Genomic DNA, 27815 nt, shown 5'->3' on the forward strand with positions numbered 1-27815 from the left:
TCTCGGCAACATTCAAATCACTTCTCATGAATTTGGTCCTAAATAAAATGGAGAAAGAAAGGGAGGTCAGAGTAGGCAAAAGAACTATGAGAAACCTGAAATTTTAACCTCCAAGAGCAGACCTGCCATGCAGCCAGCTTTCTGAGAGTAGAGGATTTACAGGGAGTCACCTTTCCCATAACACCAGGATTTATTTGGGGCTCCAATAGCCAAGTGCCTTCTTTACTCTGCCACTTGGCAATTCCTCAGCATTGACTTAATTTGGATGCGTGTGTGTCTTCCCAACCGGGGGAGAAGGCTCCTTGGAGGCAAGGTCTGTGTTTGCTGGAGACTGCTTTGACAGCAGTCTGACACAGACTTTGAGAACAGGGATTTTGCTTAATGTATTTTTGTTTCTTTCCCATTCCTGACTCCTTGCTCTACACTTAGGTTAATGAATGTTTGCTTTTTTTTTTAATGAATGTTTGCTTTAACATACCAAATCCAGTAAAAATTTTGGACAGCAACTTCTGACATGGGTCCCTGTTGTGCTTTACTTTCTAAGAGTTATCTCTTTGTCCTGGAGAACTTATCCTTAATTCTCTGTGTTTAGACCCTATTTTAAAATCAAATTTCCACTGAATCTCGGAAGACTCAGAATAAAACTTTATTTCCCAGCCTGGCCACAGTCTCAGAGTAGGTCTTTGAACTTTGTCATACCAGCCATGGTTCCCAGGCAAATCTCTTCTGAAAGATAATTATACGTTGAGAAAAGGCAACTCAGGCCAGTGGACTCTGTGTTAGTTAACTTTATGCAGCTTGTAAATTGTTTTCCTCCAGTTGGAAGATGGGGATGGTGTATCACCAACAGAAATGAATGTAGGGGGCAACTTCTGAAAACTGTTCCCCCACTGGCCACCTTGCCAGTTTCTGCTTGTACAATGCAGGCAGATTGGGGGAAACATATTGTCCCTATAAGCTCATAACACATGGACAAATGATTAAAAACACATGGAAAACAGTTCCACGGCTAAGCTAAAATTCAGATGGGAATGGAAAATCAACTTGCAAAGCTTTCAACTGTCTCGGGGCCAAATGTAGGACAGAATGCGAGGAGAAGTTGCCAAAAGAGAGGGAAGTTGGGGAAAAAAGCAAGTCGTGGATAGGAAACCTAAAACAATGGCACATTGTATTGACAACGCTTCTCTAAGCCTCTCCAAGAGTAGGCACCAAAATCAACTCTGGAAATATTAAGACCTTTATTTCATGAAAGATTTTAGACAGATTTATATTTTCTACCCTCTATAAATAAAGGTTGGCTTTGCTATCTTGGCAACACCTATGCAGAAACATAATGTTAAGTATCTGTAACATAAATATTAAAATATTACACATTTTTCCCTCCAAGGTGTGGGAATTAAGTAACAAGGTGGTATAAGACAAACTGTGAAAAATCATGACAATAAAATGCAAAAGCAAAGCAGAACCTTCCAGTAAGGCTTGCCTTCTGTTGTGTACCTGACCCTGGGTCCAAGTTCGCTATAAAATTGGGCACACCTTAGTCACATTTGCAAAAGTTCAAATGTGACTCTTGATTGAAATCTGAAACTCTTAGAAGGCTGTTATTCGCAGCTAGTCACCAAAATGACCTAAGGATTCTGCTGGGTGGGAAATCTGTAGGCAAGAAGGTGATTTACTGGGAGCCAGTCTCAGCTGGCTTTCTCTGTCCTTCAGCTTCTAGCCTGAATCCTCCCTGACTCCTGTGCACCCCAAACCACCTTTTTCTCCATCTAGCACCATTTACATGTTCATTTGGAGGCCTGATGAATACTCAATATATGCAGCAAATGTGTTACTTCTGTATGTAAAAGGGAATTTTGAAAATATGGCCGCACTGCAGAGCCATTCTTAGAAAATAACTATCATCCAAGTTCTTAGCAACAAACAATCCTTTAGCAAAACAAACAATCCTTTCTGTCAGGGGAAAAACTATCCCCTAACTTGTCTCTCTTTACAATGAGATTTGTGTATCATAGATCATGCCTGAAAGCAAGGCATATTGAGGTTTTAAAAAGAAAGAAATCAGTCTTCTGGATTTTTCCAACAAATGGAAACATTTCTATATTCCACAAAATATCCTAATACATGGGAAAGTTCTTACCGGTAATATGCAACTTTAAAACCCCAACTGTCTTACTCCCCAGCTCCTCCTTCCCTGCTTACTGGTAAGGACAACACTGCTGGAAGTTGTCACCCTCTTCCAAGGACTGTGCATTACACACACACACACACTTTACAGCTCTTCAACTTTTACAAAGTTACCTTTTATTGAATGTGTACTCTGTCCTAGGCATATTCTTCATAGTTTCACATTTAATTCTCACAATACTTTAGGAAATTATTATTACTCCCACTTTCTAGATAAGAAACCTAAGTTTAGGATACATAGCTAGTCAGTGGTGGGATTGAGATCTAAACCTACCTCATGCTTTTCTCCGTTGTCAGTTTGCCTATTGCAATATAGCTATTAAACTTGTGCATACATTATTTTAAATTCTGCTAATTTAAGTTAACATTATGGGATAGAATTATCATTTTAATGGAGGCAATATAATATTCCATTAAGCATTCTTCTGTCATTGGACATTTAAATCATATAACTTTGCTCTAATTTTTTATTGCCTTGAAATAAAGATATCCTCATGCATATAGGTTTCATTTTCTTTTGAAAATTTTCCACTGTGTTGTAGAGATTATTTCATTGCTTCTCTTTCTTTATACTGCTTTATTGAAGGATAAATGATAAACAAAAACCAAAATGTACTTAAAGTGTACAGTTGGATAGATTTAGACATCTATGTGCATATATGTATACACGTGCATATCTGTGAAACTATCACAACAATCAAAATAGTGAACATATCCATCACTCCTAAAACTTTCCTTCTGTCCCTTGGCAATCCCTTCCTCTGCCATTTCCTGTCCTCCTCATTTATTCCCAGATAACACCTGACTTGCTTTTTGTCAACATAGATTAGTTTGCACATTCCAGAATTTTCTATATATGGAGTACATATACACTATATATTCTTTTTTGTCAGGCTTCTTTCACTCAGCATAAGTATTTTAATAATCATCCATGTTGTAGCAATGTCTCATTTGTTTTTATTCCTGAATAGTATTTCATTGTAGGGATATGCTATAATTTATTTATCCATTCACATGACAATAGACAATTGGCTGTTGACAGTTTTGGCTGTTACAAATAAAGTTGCTATGAACATTTATGTACAAGCCTTTGAATGGAGATATGCATTTTCTTCTCTTGGATAAATACCTAGGAGTGGAATGGTTGGATCATATACAGTTTAACTTTTAAAGAAACCACCAAATTGTTTTCCAAAGTGGTGGGGCTATTTTATATTTCCACCAGCAGTGTATGAGAGCTCCAGTTCCTTCACATCCTCACCATCACTTAGTACAGTCAGCCTTTTTAATTTTAGCTATTCTAGTAGGAGTGCAATACTACCTCATTGTGGCTTTAGTTTATAATTCCTTAATGACTGAATAATAGGAGAACATATTTTCATGTATTTATTTGCCAGCCATATATCTTCTTTGGTGAAGTATCTGTTCAAATCTTCTGCCCATTTAAAAAATTTATTATTGATTTCTTAATAATATAATATAGTCTTTTTTTAATAGATCTTTATTGGAGTATAATTGCTTCACAATACTGTGTTAGTTTCTGTTGTACAACAAAGTGAATCAGCCATATGCACAGCAAATGAAACCATAAACAAGACAAAAAGACAACCCTCAGACTGGCAGAAGATGTTTGCAAATGAAACAACAGACAAAGGATTAATCTCCAAAATATACAAACAGTTCATGGAGCTCAATATAAAAAAAACCCAAACAATCCAATTAAAAAATGGGCAGAAGACCTAAATAGACATTTCACCAAGGAAGACATACAGATGGCCAAGAGGCACATGAAAAGATGCTCAACATCACTAGTTATTAGAGAAATATAATATAGTCTTATATTCTCTATATTGGAGTTTTAAAAAAATATGGTTTGGATACAAGTCCTTTATCAGATATATGCATAATAAATATTTTCTCCTAGTCTGTAGCTTCTCATTTTCTTAAGTGTCTTGGTCAAGATGTATTATCCTTCTGTATGTATTGTTGATTTTAATTGGTAAAAAATTTTTTAGAATTTTTCCATCTATATTCATGAGGGATGTTGGTCTGAAGTTTTCTTTTCTTACAATACTTTTGTATGGTTTGCTGTCAGAGTAATACTGGCCTCAGAATGAGTTAGAAAGTATTCATTCCTCTGTGATTTTCTGAGTTCTATAGATTTGGTACTATTTCTTCCTTAAATATTTGCAGAATTCAACAGTGAAGCTATCTGAGCCTGGAAATTTCTTTGTGAGAAACTACAAATTCAACTTTTGTAAGAGTTCTAGGGTTTTTTCAAGTTACCTATTTTTTCTTGATTGAGCTTTGGTCGTTTGTCTCTTTCAAGGAATTCGACCATTTAAGCTGTCTATTGATACAAGTTGTTTATGATAGTCCCTTATTTTTCTTTTAGTAGCTATAGAGTATGTAGTGCTGTCACCTGATGTCACTTCTCATTCCTGATATTAGCAATCTGTGTCCTCTTCTCATCTTTTCCTCATCAGACTGCTTAGAGATTTACCAATTTCATTGATATTCTCAGAGAATCAGCTTTCGGTTTCACTGATTTTCCCTACTGATTTCCTGTTTTGCTATTTCATTAGCTTCTGATCTGATAGTTTTCATTTCCTTATTTATGTTTTCTTCTTTTTCTATTTTCTTAAAGTGGAAGCTGAGGGTAATACCTTTCTTCCTTTCTAATATAGGCATTTAGTGCTATAAAATTCCCTGTAAGTACTGCATGGTATCCTACAATCGTTGATGTGTTTCCATTTTTATTCAGTTCACCATAATTTTTAAGCTCCCCTTTGATTTCTTCTTCAATCCAGCATTAAAGAAGTCTATAATTTAGTTTCCAAACACTTATGGATTTTCCAGATATATTTCTGTTACTGAATTCTAATTTAATTCCATTGTGGCCAGTGAACATATTTTGTATATCGAGACTCATTTCATGTCCCAGAATATGGTCTGCCCTGGTAAATGTTCCATGTGTACTTGCAAACAATGTATATGCTGCTGTCTGGGGGTAGAGTGTCCTATAAATATCTACTAGGTTAATTTGGTTAACAGTTTCTATACTTCTCTATCCTTACTGATTTTCTGCCTACTTGTTCTATCAATCATTGAGAGAGGGGTATTAACATTACCAACTATAATTAGAGATTTGTCTGTTTCCTTACACCTCTATTTTTAAATTTTGTTATTAGCTGCATGACTAATTAGGCTTATTATGTCTTGTTGATGTACTGACTCCTTTAAATTATAAAATAACCTTATTTATCCTTGGTAAATACTCTTTGCTCTAAAATTTCCTCTGATAACATAGCCACTGCAGCTTCCTTTTTGACTAGTTTTAGAACAGTGTATCGTTTTCCATTTTTCTTCTGTAGGATAAGTTGGCAGTGATTACCTTTGGGAAGCAAAAATACAGATGGGGATAGAAGTGAAAGGTGAACTCATACTTCATTGCTTGGAAAAAGTATTGCAGGTTACCACAAGGCCTTTAATGGAAGTGTTGGTTGATTTTTGTTCCTTTCTGTCTTAGGATAAACTAAATTTTATTGCCTAGCAGAATATAAGACCCATAAAAACTGTTCAAAATGAACAGTTATATGTGTAAGTTATGAGGATAGTCTATTCATTTCCTGCGCAATCCTTTCTGAAGACTTATAAAATTAATTTTAAGAAAATCATGGCATTCTGGATATTACAGACATCCAGACACACTCTGCCATCAGTAACTGTTGTCCCATGATTAATAGGGGGAAAGAGGGGGAAGATCAATAAAGCAGTACCTTAAATTTTAAAATATGTCGAATCAGTATTTTCTTTCCCTTATCCAACTGTATTAACAAATAAAAAACCTGAGAGAGACTTGGGGCAAAGACTGGAAAAAGTATCTTGGATGAATTACATAAACACACAGCTAATACATCAACACACTTATAGCTTTCTAAAATACATTTTTATGTGGTGATTTTTACTAGCGTTTTTTATTCAGAAATATTTCCTATAACGTACAATTTACTGTTTTTTTTAACATCTTTATTGGAGTATAACTGCTTTACAATGGTGTGTTACTTTCTGTTGTATAAGGAAGTGAATCAGCTATATGTATACATATATCCCCATACCCCCTCCCTCTTGCGTCTCCCTCCCACCCTCCCTATCCCACCCCTCTAGGTGGTCAAAAAGCACCGAGCTGATCTCCCTATGTGATGCAGCTGCTTCCTACTAGCTATATATTTTACATTTGATAGTGTACATATGTCAGTGCCATTCTCTCACTTCGTCCCAGCTTACCCTTCCCCATCCCCGTGTCCTCAAGTCCATTTTCTGCGTCTGCGTCTTTATTCCTGTCCTGCCCCTAGGTTCGTCAGAATCTTTTTTTTTTTTTTGATTCCATATATATGTGTTAGTATACGGTATTTGTTTTAATCTTTCTGACTTACTTCATTCTATATGACAGACTCTAGGTCCATTCACCTCACTACAAATAACTCAATTTCGTTTCCTTTTATGGCTGAGTAATATTCCATTGTATATATGTGTCACATCTTCTTTATCCGTTCACCGGTTGATGGACACTAAGGTTGCTTCCATGTCCTGGTTACTGTAAATAGTGCTGCAATGAACATTGTGGTACATGTCTCTTTCTGAATTATGGTTTTCTCAGGGTATATGCCTAGTAGTGGGATTGCTGGGTCGTATGGTAGTTCTATTTTTAGTTTTTTAAGGAACCTCCATACTGTTCTCCATAGTGGTTGTATCAATTTACATTCCCACCAACAGTGCAAGAGGGTTCCCTTTTCTCCACACCCTCTCCACCATTTATTGTTTGTAGATTTTTGGATGATGGCCATTCTGACCAGTGTGAGGTGACACCTCATTGTAGTTTTGATTTGCATTTCTCTAATGATTAGTGATGTTGGGCATTCTTTCATGTGTTTGTTAGCCATCTGTATATCTTCTTTGGAGAAATGCCTATTTAGATCTTCTGCCCATTTTTGGATAGGGTTGTTTGTTTTTTTGATATTGAGCTGCATGAGCTGCTTGTATATTTTGCAGATTAATCCTTTGTCAGTTGCTTCATCTGCAAATATTTTCTCCCATTCTCAGGGCTGTCTTTTCGTCTTGCTTATGGTTTCCTTTGCTATGCAAAAGCTTTTAAGTTTCATTAGGTCCCATTTGTTTATTTTTGTTTTTATTTCCAATACTCTAGGAGGTGGGTCAAAAAGGATGTTGCTGTGATTTATGTCAAAGAGTGTTCCTCCCATGTTTTCCTCTAAGAGTTTTATAGTGTCTGACCTTACATTTAGGTCTTTAATCCATTTTGAGTTTATTTTTGTGTATGGTGTTAGGGAGTGTTCTAATTTCATTCTTTTACATGTAGCTGTCCAGTTTTCCCAGCACCACTTATTGAAGAGGCTGTCTTTTCTCCATTGTATATTCTTGCCTCCTTTATCAAAGATAAGGTGACCATATGTGCGTGGGTTTATCTCTGGGCTTTCTATCCTGTTCCATTGATCTATATTTCTGTTTTTGTGCCAGTACCATACTGTCTTGATTACTGTAGCTTTGTAGTATAGTCTGAAGTCAGGAAGCCTGATTCCTCCAGCTCAGTTTTTCTTTCTCAAGATTGCTTTGGCTATTCAGGGTCTTTTGTATTTCCATACAAATAGTGAAATTTTTTGTTCTACTTCTGTGAAAACTGTCACTGGTAGTTTGATAGGGATTGCATTGAATGTGTAGACTGTTTTGGGTTATAGTCATTTTCACAATGTTGATTCTTCCAATCCAAGAACATGGTATATCTCTCTGTCTGTTTGTATCACTTTTAATTTCTTTCATCAGTGTCTTATAGTTTTCTGCACGCAGGTCTTTTTTCTCCTTAGGTAGGTTTATTCCTAGGTATTTTATTCTTTTTGTTGCAATGGTAAAGGGGAGTGCTTCCTTAATTTCTCTCTCAGATTTTTCATCACTAGTTTATAGGAATGCAAGAGATTTCTGTGCAATAATTTTGTATCTTGCTACTTTACCAAATTCACTGATTAGCTCTAGTAGTTTTCTGGTAGCATCATTAGGATCCTATATATATAGTATCATGTCATCTGCAAACAGTGACAGCTTTACTTCTTTTCTGATTTGGTTTCCTTTTATTTCTTTTGCTTCTCTGATTGCTGTGGCTAAAACTTCCAAAACTATGTTGAATAATAGTGGTGAGAGTGGACATCCTGGACTTGTTCCTGATTTTAGAGGAAATGGTTTCAGTTTTTCACCATTGAGAACAATGTTGGCTGTGGGTTTGTCATATATGTCCTTTATTATGTTGAGGTAAGTTCCTTCTATGCCTACTTTCTGGAGAATTTTTTTATCATAAATGGGTGTTGAATTTTGTTAAAAAGCTTTTGCTGCATCTATTGAGATGATCATATGGTTTTTCTCCTTCAATTTGTTAATATGGTGTATCACATTGATTGATTTGCATATATTGAAGAATCCTTGCATTCCTGGGATAAACCCCACTTGATCATGGTGTATGATTTTTTAATGTGCTGCTGGATTCTGTTTGCTAGTATTTTGTTCAGAATTTTTGCATCTATGTTCATCAGTGATATTGGCCTGTACTTTTCTTTTTTTGTGACATCTTTGTCTGGTTTTGGTATCAGCGTGATGGTGGCCTCATAGAATTAGTTTGGGAGTGTTCCTCCCTCTGCTATATTTTGGAAGAGTTTGAGAAGGATAGGTGTTAGCTCCTCTCTAAATGTTTGATAGAATTCGCCTGTGAAGCCATCTGGTCCTGGGCTTTTGTTTGTTGGAAGATTTTTTTTTTTAATTTTATTATTTTTTTTAGCTGTGTTGGGTCTTCGTTTCTGTGCGAGGGATTTCTCTAGTTGCAGCGACCGGGGGCCACTCTTCATTGTGGTGCACGGGCCTCTCACTATCAGGGTCTCTCTTGCTGCAGAGCACAGGCTCCAGACACACAGGCTCAGTAGTTGTGGCTCACGGGCCCAGTTGCTCCGTGGCATGTGGGATCTTCCCAGACCAGGGCTCGAACCCGTGTCCCCTGCATTGGCAGGCAGATTCTCAACCACTGTGCCACCAGGGAAGCCCCTGCTGGAAGATTTTAAATCACAGTTTCAATTTCAGTGCTTGTGATTGGTCTGTTTATATTTTCTATTTCTTCCTGGTTCAGTCTTGGAAGGTTGTGCTTTTCTAAGAATTTGTCCATTTCTTCCAGGTTATCCATTTTATTGGCATATAGTTGCTTGTAGTAATCCCTCATGATTCTTTGTATTTCTGCAGTATCAGTTGTCACTTCTCCTTTTTCATTTCTAATTCTGTTGATTTGAGTCTTCTCCCTTTTTTTCCTTGATGAGTCTGGCTAGTGGTTTATCAATTTTGTTTATCTTCTCAAAGAACCAGCTTTTAGTTTTACTGATCTTTGCTATCGTTTCCTTCATTTCTTTTTCATTTATTTCTGATCTGATCTTTATGATTTCTTTCCTTCTGCTAACTTTGGGATTTTTTTGTTCTTCTTTCTCTAATTGCCCTAAGCGTAAGGTTCGGTTGTTTATTTGAGATGTTTCTTGTTTCTTGAGGTAGGATTGTATTGCTATAAACTTCCCTGTTAGAACTGCTTTTGCTGCATCCCATACGTTTTGGGTCGTCGTGTTTTCATTATCATTTGTTTCTAGGTATTTTTTTATTTCCTCTTTGATTTCTTCAGTGATCTCTTGGTTATTAGTGTATTGTTCAGCCTCCATCTGTTTGTGTTTTTTACAGTTTATTTCCTATAGTTTATATCTAGTCTCATAGCTTTGTGGTCAGAAAAGATACTTGATACAATTTCAGTTTTCTTAAATTTACCAAGGCTTGATTTGTGACCCAAGATATGATCTATCCTGGAGAATGTTCCATGAGCACTTGAGAAGAAAGTGTATTCTGTTGTTTTTGGATGGAATGTCCTATAAATATCAATTAAGTCCACCTTGTTTAATGTATCATTTAAAGCTTGTGTTTCCTTATTTATTTTCATTTTGGATAATCTGTCCATTGGTAAAGTGGGGTGTAAAGTCCCCTACTATGATTTTGTTACTGTTGATTTCCCCTCTTATGGCTGTTAGCATTTGCCTTATGTATTGAGGTGCTCCTATGTTGGGTGCATAAATATTTACAATTTTTATATCTTCTTCTTGGATTAATCCCTTGACATTATGTAGTGTCCTTCTTTGTGTCTCATAAGAGTCTTTATTTTAAAGTCTATTTTGTCTGATATGAGAATTGCTACTCCAGCTTTCTTTTGATTTCCATTTGCATGGGATATCCTTTTCCACTCCCTCACTTTCAGTCTTTCTGTGTCCCTAGGTCTGAAGTGGGTACCTTGTAGACAGCATATAGGTGGGTCTTGTTTTTGTATCCATTCAGATAATCTATGTCTTTTGGTTGGAGCATTTAATCAATTTACATTTAAGGTATTTATTGATATGTATGTTCCTATTGTCATTTTCTTAATTGTTTGGGGTTTGTTATTGTGGGTCTTTTCCTTCTCTTGTGTTTCCTGCCTAGAGACGTTCCTTTAGCATTTGCTGTAAAGCTGGTTTGGTGGTGCTGAATGCTCTTAGCTTTTGCTTGTCTGTAAAGGTTTTAATTTCTCTGTCGAATCTGAATGAGATCCTTGCTGGGTAGAGTAATCTTGGTTTTAGTTTTTTCCCTTTCATCACTTTAAATATGTCCTGTCACTCCCTTCTGTCTTGCAGAATTTCTGCTGAAAGATCAGCTGTTAACCTTATGGGGATTCCCTTGTTTGTTATTTGTTGCTTTTCCCTTGCTGCTTTTAATATTTTTTCTTTGTATTTAATTTTTGATAGTTTGATTAATATGTGTCTTGGCATATTTCTCCTAGCATTTATCCTGTATGGGACTCTCTGCGCTTCCTGGACTTGACTATTTTCTTTCCCATATTAGGGAAGTCTTCAACTATAATCTGTTCAAATATTTTCTCAGACCCTTTCTTTTTCTCTTCTTCTTCTGGGACCCCTATCCTTCAAATGTTGGTGCATTTAATGTTGTCCCAGAGGTCTCTGTGACTGCCCTCAATTCTTTTCATTCTTTTTCCTTTATTCTGCTCTGCAGTAGTTATTTCCAGTATTTTATCTTCCAGCTCACTTATCCGTTCTTCTGCCTCAGTTATTCTGCTATTGATTCCTTCTAGAGAATTTTTAAGTTATTTATTGTGTTGTTCATCATTGTTTGTTTGCTCTTTCATTCTTCTAGGTCCTCATTAAATGTTTCTTGTATTTTCTCCATTCTATTTCTAAGATTTTGGATCATGTTTACTAACATTACTCTGAATTCTTTTTCAGGTAGACTGCCTATTTCCTCTTCATTTGTTTGGTCTGGTGGGTTTTTACCTTGCTGCTTCATCTGCTGTGTGTTTTTCTCTCTTCTCATTTTGCTTATCTTACTGTGTTTGGGGTCTCCATTTCGCAGGCTGTAGGTTCACAGTTTCCGTTGTTTTTGGTGTCTGCTTCCACTGGGTAGGGTTGGTTCAGTAGGTTGTGTAGGCTTCCTGGTGGAGGGGACTGGTGCCTGTGTTCTGGTGGGTGGGGCTGGATCTTGTTTTTGTGGTGGGCAGGGCCACGTCCGATGGTGTGTTTTGAGGTGTCTGTGAACTTAGTATGATTTTAGGCAGCCTCTCTGCTAATAGGTGGGGTTGTGTTCCTGTCTTGCTAGTTGTTTGGCATGGGGCATCCAGCACTGGAGCTTGCTGGCTGTTGGGTGGAACTGGGTCTTAGTGTTGAGACGGAGATCTCTGGGAGAGCCCTCGCCAATTGATATTACGTGTGGCCGGGAGGTCTCTGGTGGCCAACATCCTGAACTCAGCTCTCCCACCTCAGAGGGACACCAGGCCAGAGCACCAAGACCCTGTCAGCCACACGTCTTTTGGGAAGTTTGAAGTCTTCTGCCAGCATTCAGTAGGTGTTCTGTAGAGTTGTTCCACATGTAGCTGTATTTTTGATGTATTTGTGGGGAGGAAGATGATCTCCACGTCTTAGGTTTCTGCCACATTGAAGGTCCACCTACTGTGATAATGGGCTGATACGTGGTTTCTCCAATTCCAGGAGAGAGGCATACTGTACGGTACTGTAATTCTTTGAAAGTGACAAACAGGCGGTGGTGACGGCAGTTCCTGCAGTCGCTGTGAGCTGTGGGTGGCTCTGAGGTCAGCAAGGGCATCTCTGGACACGCGGCTCACACGGTGGCGGCCCTTTGGATACAGCCCAGCTGCGCAGTGGCCTAGACCTCGGCGTGGCTGAGGGCTCTGTGTGAGCCTTTACTATTTTAAAGTGTGCACTTCAGTGATGGTTGTGCAACCATCACTACTATCTAATTCCAGAACATTTCCATTCCCTCAAAAAGGAACCCTGTACCTATAAGCAGTTAGTTCCAATTTCCCCTTCCACCAACCGTCTGGCAACCACTAATCTACTTTCTGACTTTATATATTTGCCTAATGTGGACAATTCGTAAAAGCAGAATCACTCAGTATGCAGCCTTGTGTCCATCTTCTTTCACTTACAATAATGTTTTCAAGTATATGGTGAACTTCATCATAATCATCATTGAAAGATATCTTACTTGAATATAATAAAACCATTTGCTCAGAGTGGTAATAAATACATGGAATAATTAGAAGAGATCCAGCCTACGATTTGGAAGACTGTAGCTTTAGTGCTGATCTCTTCCTACTTTAACTTCTGAGGACTTCAGTCTCCTTTGCTATACAAAAGGGATATTAGATGAGATGACATCAGAGGTCTCTCATTTTTATTCCTGTTACTCCAGGAATCTCAAAGACACACAGACACACACTGCTTGTCTTCTTGGAAAAAATAATTGTTACAAAATTAATTACCTAGATTTGAAAACTTTAGTTCCTAACTTGATCTGGAGACAGAAAATCTGAGACAGCTGCTATCAATAACACTTTGACCTGATTATATATTCAGGAAGTTAACACCAGTTTCTTAATCAGTTGAGAAATAAAACAAATGACAGCCTGAGCTGTTTGTATCAGTGTGGCTTTCCCTCCAGTTCTGAAAAGGGATAACGTAATCAATGATTTCCATCGTGACTTCCTCCCTGATTAAGATAAAAAGCTCCATGCTTAAAAAAAACTATTAGAAATTTGCATATTTGCACTGTGCTTTTATACGTTTACCTTCCTATCTCATTCATTCCACATCTCCAGTATCTAGAACACTATCAGATACAGGGTTGGCACTTCATATTCAATATTTGTTGAATGGATGGATGGATGGATGGAAGCTGTATAATGAAAGGCTGATCCAAACAGTAAGGATGAAAAATACATGTTGACCTTTCTTCTCCGTTTCTTCTTACAATGGGTAGAATAAATAAAAAATGTTAAACACTAACAGGACAGTGATTCAGAACTAGAAATAAGTTTGTTTTATTAATTTTTATACAACACTAGATACAGTATATTTAATAAGCTGCTTTGTCGCAGAAATTAATCAGCACCAGCTTATGGTTTAAATTACACAGAACCATAGTGTTAATGAAAATATGTGCATATTCTTTTTGGCTGTCTTAAAACTAAACACAAACAAAAATGTAAGTAAATGTCACCTAGTTCATTTTTACCACTCCTTGGAAGGAGATGAAGTAATTGTCATATGTTTTTTAAGTTTATGCTTAGCAAATATATACTATATATATATGTATGTTTTTGTTGAAGACCAACGGTACAAGATTCTGAAAAGCTACACACTATTGAGCTGAGTTAATGCCCTTGGATTAACTGGGACTTTTCCTGAGTCGGTATTCAAGTCTTGGGAGAAGAGTTGGGTGGCATTCAGGTCCTTCTTTCTGATGCTCTCTTTCTCAGCTACAAATCAACCCTCATCTCTTCCTCCACTCTCCCCTTTCTTCTCCTTTCCTATAATCTCCCATTGCCATTCTACCATCACTCCATTTCCTTCCTTCCCACTACCACCAGAACCTAAAGGATGACAGTAACCAATCAAGGTGGAAAGAACCATGACCATCATTTACTTCTATTCCCCCATCAGTCAAAGCCCAATCATGAGAAGGGGATGAAGGTCATGATGAACATTGCCCAGCACCTACACTTGCCTGAATTAATGTTTTCATGATCAAGAATATTTTAAATATTCTTCTAGTATTTCTAGTTGCTATAAAAATCAAAGCAGTCTCTCTTTGTGCTAACATTTGCAATTACATTTAAATTTCATTGTCATGGCAGGAATGTAAAATAAAATCTACCATGCTGATCAGGTTCTACATAGTTGCCATGGTTCTGGATTTCCAGTTTTAAATAGTTAATATAGTTCTATAGTTCTAATATATTCCTCATTCCTTGAACTTTTACTTTCCCTCCTAGGATACAGCCCTTTAGGTAAACAACTCTTCATTTCTTTATTCGGCATCCCACCTTTCCACATTGCAGAAGCCAGTGGATCAGAAGGGATTTGAACTGATACAGAGAATGGGTTTTACATCTCTTGATTAAACACCAGAAACTACTTGTGTCATACAGAAGACCTGTGTATCACAGAAGTCCAGAGCCTACTTGTGATATCTAAGGTAAGGAGCCTCCCGACTCCACAAAGATGTTGGAATTTAATAAGACGTAGAATGTCTAAATCTTATTCCAACCTCTTTTTGTAAATATTTCTATTAACCAAAATCTTGATAAAGGAGCACAAATAAAACAAGCTTGCCATGTTTTATAACCAGAAACGGGACTGAATTTCTTCAGTCAATTTTAGTTTCTCTCAAGGTATTTTTATAATAAAACCTGCACCAAAACTTTGGTCCACTTAATAACTCCATTTTGATTCTGAAGTGACCCTGGTGCTCATATAGCAAGTCACATGTGGCATAACCATATTTTTCAGGGATTATGAAAAGAGGAAAATTTTGAGTAAATGGTCTAGAAATTAATTTTTAATTTCCTGTAATTAAACCTTGATTTCAGAAGGGAGTCCTTGCAAGGCTGTAACATGCATCACTGCTATAAAATGTTTCACTCAGCTGCCATTATAAATTAATAAGGTACCTTTTCATTAGAGAATCAGGTTAACATGGCATTTCTACAAATATTAAATATTTAAGGGCTCAAAATTGTATCAAATCCTTTCTGAGCAGATAGGCTTTCAAGAGCTCTGTTTTCAGTATTACTTTTCTTTTTTCATCAGCATAGTTCATTGGGACACTTTTGAGAAAGTCATATTTTTCTTCCATATGTTAATCATCATTCATAGAGGCTTTTTATTCCAAATGTCCTTGAGAAATGCCTGTCAGTACTATAAACACGAATGAAGAGAAAGGCTCATGTTACTTCAAATCTCTCATGACCCTGTAAAGCTGGGGAAACCCAATCATTGGCTTTGGAATGGTGCACCATTTTTACTGGAAAAGGAGATCTGTCTTGTGAGTAGTGATGGGTAGACCTCTGAAGGACAGGTAGCCCCTGAATTCTTACCTGAACTAGAGCTTTGCAGATGAGTTTCCATCTGCCAGATTCTTCCATCTAAAGCCTTCCTTTTTCACCACAGAGAATTCTCCTCTTTATCCACAGCCTCTCAGCTTTCACATTTGAAAGGGCTCCAAAGGGACAAAGCAACCCTTTGCAGTTCAACTTTGATTTAATGAACTGGCAGGGCGAGCTTCCCTCAGACTGAAGTGGTAGAAGCACCTGCAATATAGATTTCAGAATGGACTCATTTGAGGTATTGGGACCAAAAACATCCAAGGACCATGAAATTCGTGTTGACTGAAATATGGAGTGAGGTCTCCAGAATAATCAAATCTTGTGCCATATAATACTTGGGGTTTTATTTTGGAAGGTATTGAGATGCAAAAATTTTATCTCTTCCTATAAAAAACAGTCATTTATCAATCTTCCTGGAACTATTTAACTGTGTTTCTTCTTTACTAGATAGAATCCTTCAAACACTATGATAAAAAAAAAAAAATGTACCAAGTCAGTCATGACACCCTGTTTTCTATTGAGCCATGTACACAAATCCTGGAAATAAATAGGTAAGAAATCCCAAGTGGGCATCTGTAGGGCCAGTTACATTTAGAGTTTCCTGGAGCACATATAATTGTGAGATTTGCCCTTCTTACAGTCCTTTGTTTGCCATTTTCCTTGTCTTTGAACCAAAACACAGTTCTTGCCAGGCTTTGAACGTTGAGGAGGCCCTCTCCTCCAGTTGGTGAAGGTCACAGGTTCACCGCCAATCCACTCCCAGTGGCCAGCACGCACTTGGTCATTCAAACCTAATGTGAACCAAAGAGGTGTGCCATAGGATTTTATTACATTTACAATTGGATATCATATCAACCTGTTATTCAAAGTTAAGTCATCACATACAAATGTAGACCTACGTTCTAAAACAAGGACTAGGACCTGGGAATCCTATAAGACACAAGTGAGAACATAAGGCTTTGGGGTCAGGCAGATTGGAATCCAAATCCTAGCTCCACCACTTGCTAGCTGAACATCTTTGGACAGGTTATTTAACCTCTCTGAGTTCTCTGAGTTTTAGTTTTCTCATCTCAGAAGTGTATATCTAAATATATCTAAGCCTGTTTTGAGGATTAAAACAGATAACGCATATAAAGCTCATGACATATAAGTGTTTAATAAATGGCAATTATTATTCATAGTATCCTACAGGCAGAACTCCTATCACACTCTTGTCTATTCTTCTTCCTCACGATTTAAATGTCTCGGTTTTCATATTTGAAAGTAGCTTACTAAGTATTATTTTTAGTCTGGAGCTTAAGGTTTTTTCAATCTGCTACAGTTCTAATAAAAAGCAGCTTTTCTCAACTTGTCTCTCTACTCCCACTGGCAGTTTTTTGAAAATTACACTTCAATGTTGTAAAGCTCTTGTAATTTTTCTTAAAGAAGCATTCCTCCTCCTGTCTTTCAGAATAGAAATAAAAATAATAGAATGAGAAAAGAATCCTCTGCAATAGGATGGCCTGGCAGCTCCCAAACCAAATTTGACCATGAAAACAGTCTTTGTTACATAGCATGTAACCCTCTCCCCACTGGTTCTCATTCTATATTTTGGGGTAGAATAAAATGAAGTATTTTTGGTTGGGAATGACTGTCTCCTCTGGACTGTTTCTTTGAATTATTGATCAGGTGATGCTATGCCCAAGAACTTTTTGGGGATAGAGCCTTGACATCAGTCATTGTGGACATAGAGAAAATTTATCTTCCAGCCTTAATTTAATACTCTCAGATGATTTCAGAATTAGACACTCACTGAGTATTACAGAGATTTTGAGAAGCCAAGAGTGCATTTATTATAATTCCCTGAAATACAATACCTTTAAGGAGAGATGGTGAGAATAGTGACTTTAGTGCACCCTGAGAATTCTATTTCTAAACTGGCTTGAAAAGATTTGTATTACTGTTAAAATTGTAGAAAATATTAAAACTTCAGAAAACAAAGGATAAAATTAAGATCATCTATAATTCTTAACTGGAGATACAAAAAAATTTTCTAACTTTTTGGCTTATTTCTTTTTATGTCTATACATATAAGTATATATGTATGTATATCACATATATATACACTTCCTTTTTATTCTAAATTATTTCATGCTTCATATGGCTGTAGACAGTGCTTTTTCACTTAGCACCTTGCCACAAGTGCAGTGCATTACATATTTTATATACAATATGCATCCAACATTGAATGAATTCATAAACATAAGGCATTTTGTCATGTCTTTAATATTTGATGCCTTACAAAAGCATTAAATATTAAATATTCTTTCATATGGCTATACTATAATTTATTTCACCATCCCCTATTTACAACTGTTTCTAATTTTTTACTTTTAGAAATAACATTTTAAAAATTCTCTTACTTATAAATTGAATCACATTCCACATTATTTCTTGGAGACAGATGCCTATAAATGGAAGTATTATGTAATTAAGATGAGTTTTAAAAGACAGACTGTCCAACTGTCTAACCATTGCTTATTATTGTAAACCACAATTATTTGGCCTATGGAAGGGAGACGTTCTCTTCGCGTTCTTGCCTTCCCCCTCAGGGCAGCGCGGATACTTGCCTATCCAAAAGGGCTTTCTTCCACTGATGTCCCAAAGCCACTGCATATGCTGCCTGGAGAGGACAGTTACAAGGCTGCCCAGGTGACTAGGTGCAAACACACGAAAATGAGAGTGTCAGTGACAAGGAGTTCAACATTTCTGCTGATGTGAAATGCATAATGGAAATCAAAGATAGTTTACAACAGGAAAAAAAGCTATATATGTAGGAAGAACTTTCCAAGATTTTAATACTCTATTTTTTTATATTAATGAGTATCTGCAGGGTGGGGTAGGTGACAGCAAAGAAAGTAATATTGTATTATAATATCTGGGCTTTAAAGCACAAATTCAATGGGTTTTAAACATCTTTTGAGAAAATCAGCAACTGCTTACTTATATAGATTAATTACTTAATGCCAAAAAATGACTCCTCTCATGGGAAGTTTATCTCTAAATGGCATAAATTTGGCCATTTCCCAGTTAATTTGACCAGTAAGGTAACCCAAACTATTCGGATAAAATTACTTGAAGCCGACATTTTGAGCTTTGCGTGTTTAGTCAAATACCCCAATATTTGTGACTCTTTCATCCCACCCAGAGAAACAGGCTCAACCTCACTGTCGAACCTTCGTATGTTGTGCAGAAGTTAAAGCACCTGTTCTTACAAATATATATAAACATTTTCCCCAAAATATAATTCTATTTTTAATAAGTTTAAGGTATACAGCGTAATGACTTGACTTACATATATAGTGAACTTGATTACCACGATACGTTTAGTTAACACCCATCATTTCATACAGTTACAAAAAAAAAAAAGAAAAGAAAAAAAATGTTTTTCTCCTTGTGATGAGGACTCTTGGAATTTACTCTCTAAACAACTTTCAAATCTACCACACAGCAGTGTTAACAATAGTCTTCATGTTATACATTACGTCCCCTGTATTTATTTATAACTGGAAGTTTATGTCTTTTGATTACCTTCATCTAACTCTCACACCCCACATCCCTCACCTCTGGTAACCACAAATCTGATCTCTTTTTCTATGACTTTTTGTTTTTAGATTCCACATGTAAGTGAGATCATATAGTATTTGTCTTTCTCTGTCTGACTTATTTCACTTAGCATAATGCCCTCAAGGTCCACTTGTGTTGTCCCAATTGGCAGGATTTCCTTATTTTTATGGCTGAATAATATTCCTGTGTGTGTGTGTGTGTGCGCGCGTGCATGTGTACCACAACTTCTTTATCTGTTCATCTGTTGATGGGCACCTGGGTCATTTCCATGTCTTGGCTATTGTAAAAACTGCTGTTATAAACATGGGGGTGCAGATACATCTTCGACATAGTATTTTCATTCCCTTCAGACATATTCCCAGAAGAGGAATTGTTGGGTCATATGGTAGTTCAATTTTTAACTTTTGAGGGGCCTCAATACTGTTTTCCATAGTGGCTGCACCATTTTACAATCCTACCAACAGTTTACAAGGGTTTCCTTTTCTCCACATCCTTGTCAGCATTTGTTATCTCTTGTCTTTTTGATGACAGACACTCTTAACAGGCATAAGAATTCCTTATGAATTATTTTCACAGCTAGCTGAATTATTCTTATAAGCAATATTTGATTCTATCTAATTCCCCAACAGTGTTCATTAAAAGCTCCTTAAAATGCTTTAAGTAAAAAGCCAATAAATAATTTTTTTTTCTTTTCTTCTTTTTCTAATACAGAAAGTCGCAAAAAAAAAAAAAAAAGAAACAAACAAAATCACCTTGATCTTCTTGCCTGGTTAATATCTACTGATATTTTAAAAAGCAGGAAACATAATTAGTAATACATACTTGTCACAAGTTTAGACTGTTGAATTTTTTTTCATTTTGCCTATATCTTTCCAAACTTTAGATTCATTTCTCTGCTTTTCCAGATCATGTACAGTGAACAAAATCTAACCTGTCTCTTAATGATTTTTTTCCTACTAATACAGTAGTTTAGTTTTGTATGATGCAGTGGTGACTTCTGGGCCTTCTGAGATATGTAGGCTCTTTCCCACTTCTCTGAATGTCCTCGGGCTGCCGGATTCGGGTTGTGTGATTTGGTTCTGACTTTACTACTTACTGTCAGCTCCTGTCTGACAGTTACAGCAGATATGATAGCCAATTTTTCTCCCCTCTCTCTCACATCCAATATGGTAATTCTGATGTGCTGTGGGTTTAGAACATGGAATATGAAATGTGTATAAAATATAGACTGAGGGAGGGCTTGAGGGGCTGCTTCAGTCAATGTGGTGTATTAGACAGAGCATGGGACACCTGGGTTCTACTTCCTGCTCTGTCCCCAATTTCCTTATGGATGTAACTTCTGCCTCAATGTCTTTATCTGGAAGGAACAGGTTTTATTCAAGGATATTTAACATCTCCTCCTGCTTTAAGATCCTTGAAACTATCTTTAAAAGATACTTCGTAAAATCCATTTTAGCTGGTCAAGTACAAGTTTGATTTCCTTTTTGATGCTATGAGAAGCAAAAAGTCCCAAAAGAGCAAGAGGGGAAAACAGCTGTGTTTAGGATAGGTAAAATGTTAGACCATAGTTATTTACAAAAAAAATATTTAGGCATTTGTATGTTGATTATTTTATAAAAATTCCACTCATTTTCTTTTATACCTATATACAAATAAAATAGAGACTATTAATTATATAGATATGTATATATTATAGAGATATAAAAATAAAATATAGAGACACACACAAATAAAAATCTTTTGACAGCTCTGAAATTTGAAGGCATTCAAAGTGTAGTATTAAAAACAGAAACCTTAATTTTTTTAGTTACAGAAATAAATATCTACTTCTTTGAAACTTTTTGATTAAATATAGATGTATTTTAGACTAAATCTTTAAGGATAGGTCAGCAGGGGTTCCAGACACTCCTGTGGGAAAGCAAAATGGTTTCATAGATAATGATCTATAATAATAGAATTACCAAATGTACAATGACTGCCTAAGGAAATGAGCAGATGAGATTACAGTATGTAAATTCAAGAAATACCTAATCTAGGAGTCTGGCTCCTCTGGGCTAGAAAAATAATAAAACACCAATGGGGAGGAAAGGAGACTGGAGATAAAGATTGGGTTCAGTTAGCAATCTGATTAAGGACAAAGGATAGAGTAAAATTTGCTGTTCTTCTTGAAACACAGGTGCTGTAAATGACCATATGTAAAGGACCATCAGGTAGCAAGGGAGCCTAAGGAAACATAACCTAGAATTGAAAAATGGTCCCTGAGACCAAACAAAGACACTCTAGATGCATATTAATTCTAATTATAGAATCTAAAACCATCTCCTAAAAATATTCATGAGAAAGTAAATAGCCAGGTTATAAAATGTTGAAACTATTAATTTTACATCACAGAAGGAATCGATAATTCCCAGAGGAATATTTATTTTTCAAGGGAAAGAGGTTGGAGGACTAAATGAACCTGAAAAGTAATGGGCGAAGGGAAGTAGAGAGCCCATAGAATGAATGAAAACATGTTGAATGAAGGGTAGGTCTTGGTGTTCAGAGAAAAATTATACTGAGAAGGTGGCCTTGTCATCCAAAAATGTTCCTCTTAAAATGACTGATCCAAAAGAATGTGCAGATCTTTTATTTTTGTTTTAGTTTGCTTTTAATCTGCTGCTAGGCATTTGCTGGAATGCCTGTAACTTGTATTAACTGTTCTTGGGATAATCGTTCTTGTTGTCCTTTTGAAATAAAATGCATATTGAAGTATCATACAAAAGCCATCAGGTCAAATATTCATACTCATTTTTCATTTAAAACTTGAAAATTAGAAGCTTTTTATGATATTTTTAAAATCTCACACCAAATATATTTTACCTCTTACTCACCCTGGAATACCGTCAGAAATGGTATTTGATAAATGCTTTAATTTCTGGACCAATATGGTAAATACATAACATGTAATTCAAAATAGTTTATATTACTGATAGATACATAATGTCACTCTCTAAAATATGATGGAAAAACTCCAGTTGCCCCCTGAAAACTTCCTCTTGCTCTGAAAGCTTTCTCAGTTTTACATCTAAAAAAAGGTCTCAGTACTATAGTTAAAACAATTCCCTGAAACCAGAGGTTTATAAAATTAACTTCACAATGATATGAAAAAATTAGTTCTGAAACTGCTTATAACATAATGTTTGATCTGCTATATAGGATCATTAATCCTCTTGAATTAATAAGGGAGATAGAAAATTTCCATCACTATTATACTGGATTTTGTAATAGTTTATTGCAGAACAAAATACCTATTTATGTATTTCTTAATGCCATTATTCTGAGATTATGATCTTCTAGGCTTTTGGTGTCAAAAAACATTTCTTATGAAATAATGGCAATTTAAGGAATAATGTTGATGTCTTCATTTTGACAACCCTGTATTAGTCGCCCAATATCTTTTTTATTTTATTGATCCATCTAATTACCCAAATCTGTTGTATTTCTATACACTAACAACAAAATATCAGAAAGAGAAACTAAGGCAATAATCCCATTTATTATTGCATCAAAAAGAATAAAATACCTATGAATACCTAATGAGGCAAAAGACCTGTACTTAGAGAACTATAAGATGGTGATGAAAGAAACTGAAGATGACAAACAGATGGAAACTTATACTGTGTCCTTGGATTGGAAGAATCAATATTGTTAAAATGACCATACTACCCAGACAATCTACAGATTCAGTACAATCCCTATCAAATTACCAATGGTATCTTTCACAGAACTGGAACAAAAACAAAAACAAAATTAATTTGTATGGAAACAAAAAACACTCTGAATAGCCAAAACAATCTTGAGAAAGAAGAATGGAGCTCGAGGAATCATGCTCCCTAACTTCAGACTATATTGCAAAGCTATAGTAATCAAAAGACTATGGTACTGGCACAAAAACAGACACATAGATCAATGCAACAGGATAGAAAGCGCAGAAATAAACCCACGCACTTATGGTCAGTTAATCTATGACAAATGAGACAAGAATATACAGTGGAGAAAAGACAGTCTCTTCAATAAGTGGTGCTGGGAAAATCAGATAGCTATCTGTAAAAGAATGAAATTAGAACATTCTCTAACACCATATACAAAAATAAACTCAAAATGGATTAAATATCTAAATGTAAGACCAGATACTATAAAACTCCTAGAGAAAAACATAGGCAGAACACTCTTTCACATAAATCGCAGCAATAGTTTTTTGGATCTGTCTCCTAGAATAATGGAAACAAAAGCAAAAATAAACAAATGGGACCTAATTAAACTTAAAAGCTTTTGCATGGCAAAGGAAACCATAAACAAAATGAAAAAACAACCTACAGAATGGGAGAAAATATTTGCAAATGATGCTCCTGACAGGGATTAATTTCCAAAATATACAAAGAGCTTATACAGCTCAGTATCAAAAAAAGCCAAACAACCCAATTGAAAAATGGGCAGAAACCTAAATAGACATTTCTCCAAAGAAGACATACAGATGGCCAACAGGGACATGAAAAGATGCTCAAGATTGCTAATTATTAGAGAAATGCAAATCAAAACTACAATAAGGTATCACCTCGCACTGGTTAGAATGACCATCACCAAAAAGTTCACAAATAATAAATGCTGGAGAGGGTGGGGAAAAAAGGAACCCTCTTATACTGTTAGTGGAAATGTAAATTGGTGCAGCCACTATGGAGAACAGTATGGAGGTTCCTTAAAAAACTAAAAATAGAGTTACCATATAATCCAGCAATCCCACTCCTGGGCATATATCTGGAAAAGATGAAAACTCTAATGTGAAAAGATTCATGCACCACAGTGTTCATAGCAGCACTATTTATAATAGCAAAGACATGGAAGCATGTCTAAATGTGCATCAACAGATGAATGGATAAAGAAAAAATGGTATATATATATAATGGAATATTACTCAGCCATAAAAAGGAATGAAATAGTGCCATTTGTAGCCACATGGATGCAACTAGAGATTATCATACTAAGTGAAGTAAGACAGAGAAAGACAAATATCATATGATATCACTTATATACGGAATCTGAAAAAAAATGATACAAATGAACTTATTTACAAAACAGAAACAGACTCACAGACATAGAAAACAAACTCATGGTTACCAAAGGGGAAAAGAGGGGGGGAGGGATAAATCAGGAATTTGGGATTAACAGCTACACACTACTATATATAAAATTGATAAACAATAAGAACCTGCTGTATAGCATAGGGAACTATATTCAATATTTTGTAATAACCTATAATGGACAAGAATCTGAAAAAAAGAATATAAATATATATACATATATATATGTAACTTGCTGTACACCTGAAACATTGTAAATCAACTATACTTCCATAAAAAATAAATTTTTAAAATAATATTTCTATATTCTAAAGAAAAAAATTAATTTATCAAAAAAAGAAAATTTGTCTATTCCCTTTTTGATGGAGAAAATATACAGAATTCCTATAAATCAATAACAAGGAGACAAATGACCCAAACTACTGTTATTTAAAAGGTTACTAATGAAATTCTTGTTAAGTGCTTTTTTTAAAACATATATTATTATTCCTCTTGGGTAAATACCTAGGAGTAGAATTGCTAGGTCACAGGGCAGATGCACGTAACTTTATAAGAAACTGCAAGACAGTTCTACAAAGAGGTTGTACCATTTTACAATTCCACCAACAATAAATGAGAATTCCATTTGCTCTACAACATAGTCTTTGTGATTTTAACTATTCTAGTGGGTGTGAAGTGGTGTTTTACTGTGGTTTTCATTTGCATTTCTCTGACATCTAATGGTAGTGGGCACCTTTTCATGTCCTTATTGACCAACTGTCTCTCTTTACTTGTGAAATCTCTAAGTCAATTGCTTTTTTTTTTTTAACATCTTTATTGGAGTATAATTGCTTTACCATGGTGTGTTAGTTTCTGCTTTATAACAAAGTGAATCAGCTATACATATACATATATCCCCATATCTCTTCTCTCTTGCATCTCCCTCCCTCCCACCCTCCCTATCCCACCCCTGTAGGTGGTCACAAAGCACCGAGCTGATCTCCCTGTGCTATGCGGCTGCTTCCCACTAGCTATCGGTTTTACATTTGGCAGTGTATATGCTATTTTTTAAAAATCTGGTTGTCTTTTTGTCATTGATTTGTAGGAGATGTTTATATTTTCTGGATTTGAGACCTTTATCAGATACATGATTTGAGATGAGCTTTTCCCAAATGTGGTCTGCCCTTTCATTTTCTTAATAGTTTCTTTAGATGAACATAACTTTTAAAATTTGATGAAGTGCAAAATCTGACTGATATCCACCAGCGATTTATCTAGTCTCAATTTCTAGCCATGGAACATATTAGTCTAATTGCATTGCTTTGGATAATGTCCAGGGAGGCAAAACGGAGGGTCAGGGATAGTTACATACGCATTTTTTTTTAAATAAATTTATTTATTTATTTATTTACTTTTGGCTGTGTTGGGTCTTCGTTTCTGTGTGAGGGCTTTCTCTAGTTGCGGCAAGCGGGGGCCACTCTTCATCGTGGTGCGCGGGCCTTTCACTGTCGTGGCCTCTCCTGTTGCGGAGCACAGGCTCCAGACGCGCAGGCTCAGTAGTTGTGGCTCACGGGCCTAGTTGCTCCGCAGCATGTGGGATCTTCCCAGACCAGGGCTCAAACCCGTGTCCCCTGCATTGGCAGGCAGATTCTCAACCACTGCGCCACCAGGGAAGCCCTACATATGCATTTTTAAAGTCTGCCTCAGCTAGATAAATTTTGTTGTCATTATGTGACCACGAATCACCTTTCATCGAGTGTTCTGTTATCCAATCACCCTTTGTCCAACTCGTCTGGTTTCATAATCATCAATGCCTCTTACATTGTTATAGGCCTGATGCTGTAAGACTTTTCATTGCTATATATTTTCAAATCAGTGGGCAGGAATTACTATTTAATAAATATAGAATCTGCAACACTGCTGACTCAGAGAATCTCCTTCTGACTTTCTCCAAAAGTTTAAGATAGAGAGGCTAAAAAATAGAACTGTGATATGGGGATATATGTATACGTACAGCTGATTCATTTTGTTATACAGCAGAAACTAACACAACATTGTAAAGCAATTATACTCCGATAAAGATGTTAAAAAAAAATAGAACTGTGGCAATGGCACAGTTTTATCATAAAAGAGCTAAGTCAAAATACATTATTAAGGTCAGCCCAAATCCATTCTGAACCACCAAACTCCCTCCAAGCTCCTAAAACAAAGCCAGGTAGATATCAGACACTCAACACTTGAATGAATGAAGCAACATTACAGTTCCATGAGAAAACAGAGAAACATCAGCAAAGAAACATCAATCAAATGTGAAACAGGGTTTCTTACTGTTCCCTGCAAGCTTGGGCGGCTATGATCCAGGTGCCCTTCTGCTCTGTGATCAAGGAGTGGCAGTAGCCTAAGTGATGGTGCCACCCAGCTGGGCATGACTTATCTTCCACCTGAAAAACAGTTGTCCATGTTCACATTATAATGGTCTTTACAATCTAGAGTCTGTTCTCAGCATAGAGAGTCCTATGAGTCCCCTAAAGTGAGTAATTTTGTCACCAGAAAGGAGGTCAGCCCTAATCCCAATTCTCCACTTTGAGAAATGCAATGGCTTTTTGTGGAACACACTGGTAAAGTCAGCAGTGTTTTAATTTTACACTTTGACATTATGATAATTGAATAAAATAAGTAAACATCTTTTCAAATTGTATTGCTTAACTAACGTGTTTTGTGATTTGTAAAACACCAACTGGCCATCTTTTCCTCTTCACCTTCAAAGTGTAACAGAGCAGGTCGAGGTAGCAGGAGTGCACAGGGCACTCCCTCTCTCTCAGCTTATCATGGGACATGCTGCAAGTAAAGGTACTTGGCTGCTCGGCCTGTGTCCCACCTTGGTGTGAGGGCTCCAGGATTTCCAGGCAATTCCATTGCACTTATACAGCTTTTGGAGGCTTTCTTCAAAGTGGAAGAGTCCCTTTAATTCCAGTGTGCAGTTCTTTGGAAATGAGGGCAACCGGTCCTATGGCAAAGAAAGGTGATTTAGACTTGACTTGATGTAAGTTGATCACACTTGTACCTCTTTTAGGTCATCATTTGTTGAGTAGCATTTGTGTTAAGTCAACTATCCCCAAGCCTGAAGGCTGTTTTATGACCCAGAGCACAGCTTGTTGTAAAGTGAATAGGAAGTGAAGAGATTTTCATACCTGTTGGGGGAAGTGTGAGCCGGTTGTGGATTCCTCCTTATCTGCTTGAGGCAGTTCTGCCACTTTGATTGTCTTTTGCGGCTGACTAACAATGGATACTTTGGCCCTCCTTTTGTGAGTTGAGGAACTGTCCTCCTCCAGTTTCAGGGAAATCATTCCATGATACTTGAGGAAATCAACAAACAACAATAAAGAAAAAAGAAACAC

At 36.4% G+C, this 27815-nt stretch overlaps 1 protein-coding gene across 7 annotated transcripts in view; it reads right to left on the reverse strand.

The window, feature by feature from the left end:
* Window positions 1-27815, reverse strand: part of FREM1 (FRAS1 related extracellular matrix 1) — a 197453-nt gene that overhangs the window by 13337 nt on the left and 156301 nt on the right. For 6 of the 7 annotated variants that reach the window (XM_082467911.1, XM_082467907.1, XM_082467909.1 and 3 more), the window contains 5 exons: window positions 27609-27773; window positions 27296-27424; window positions 26746-26858; window positions 18325-18410; window positions 4528-16506 (listed from right to left, as the gene is read on the reverse strand). In XM_082467911.1, the coding sequence (XP_082324037.1) occupies window positions 16307-16506; window positions 18325-18410; window positions 26746-26858; window positions 27296-27424; window positions 27609-27773 (693 nt within the window). In that variant the 3' untranslated portion in view covers window positions 4528-16306. Of the gene's footprint in view, window positions 1-4527; window positions 16507-18324; window positions 18411-26745; window positions 26859-27295; window positions 27425-27608; window positions 27774-27815 lie in introns of those variants that run through there. The other variant, XM_082467908.1, reaches the window with a different exon arrangement.

This window comes from Balaenoptera physalus, assembly GCF_965194825.1.
Source record: "Balaenoptera physalus genome assembly, chromosome: 7".
NCBI lineage: Eukaryota > Metazoa > Chordata > Mammalia > Artiodactyla > Balaenopteridae > Balaenoptera > Balaenoptera physalus.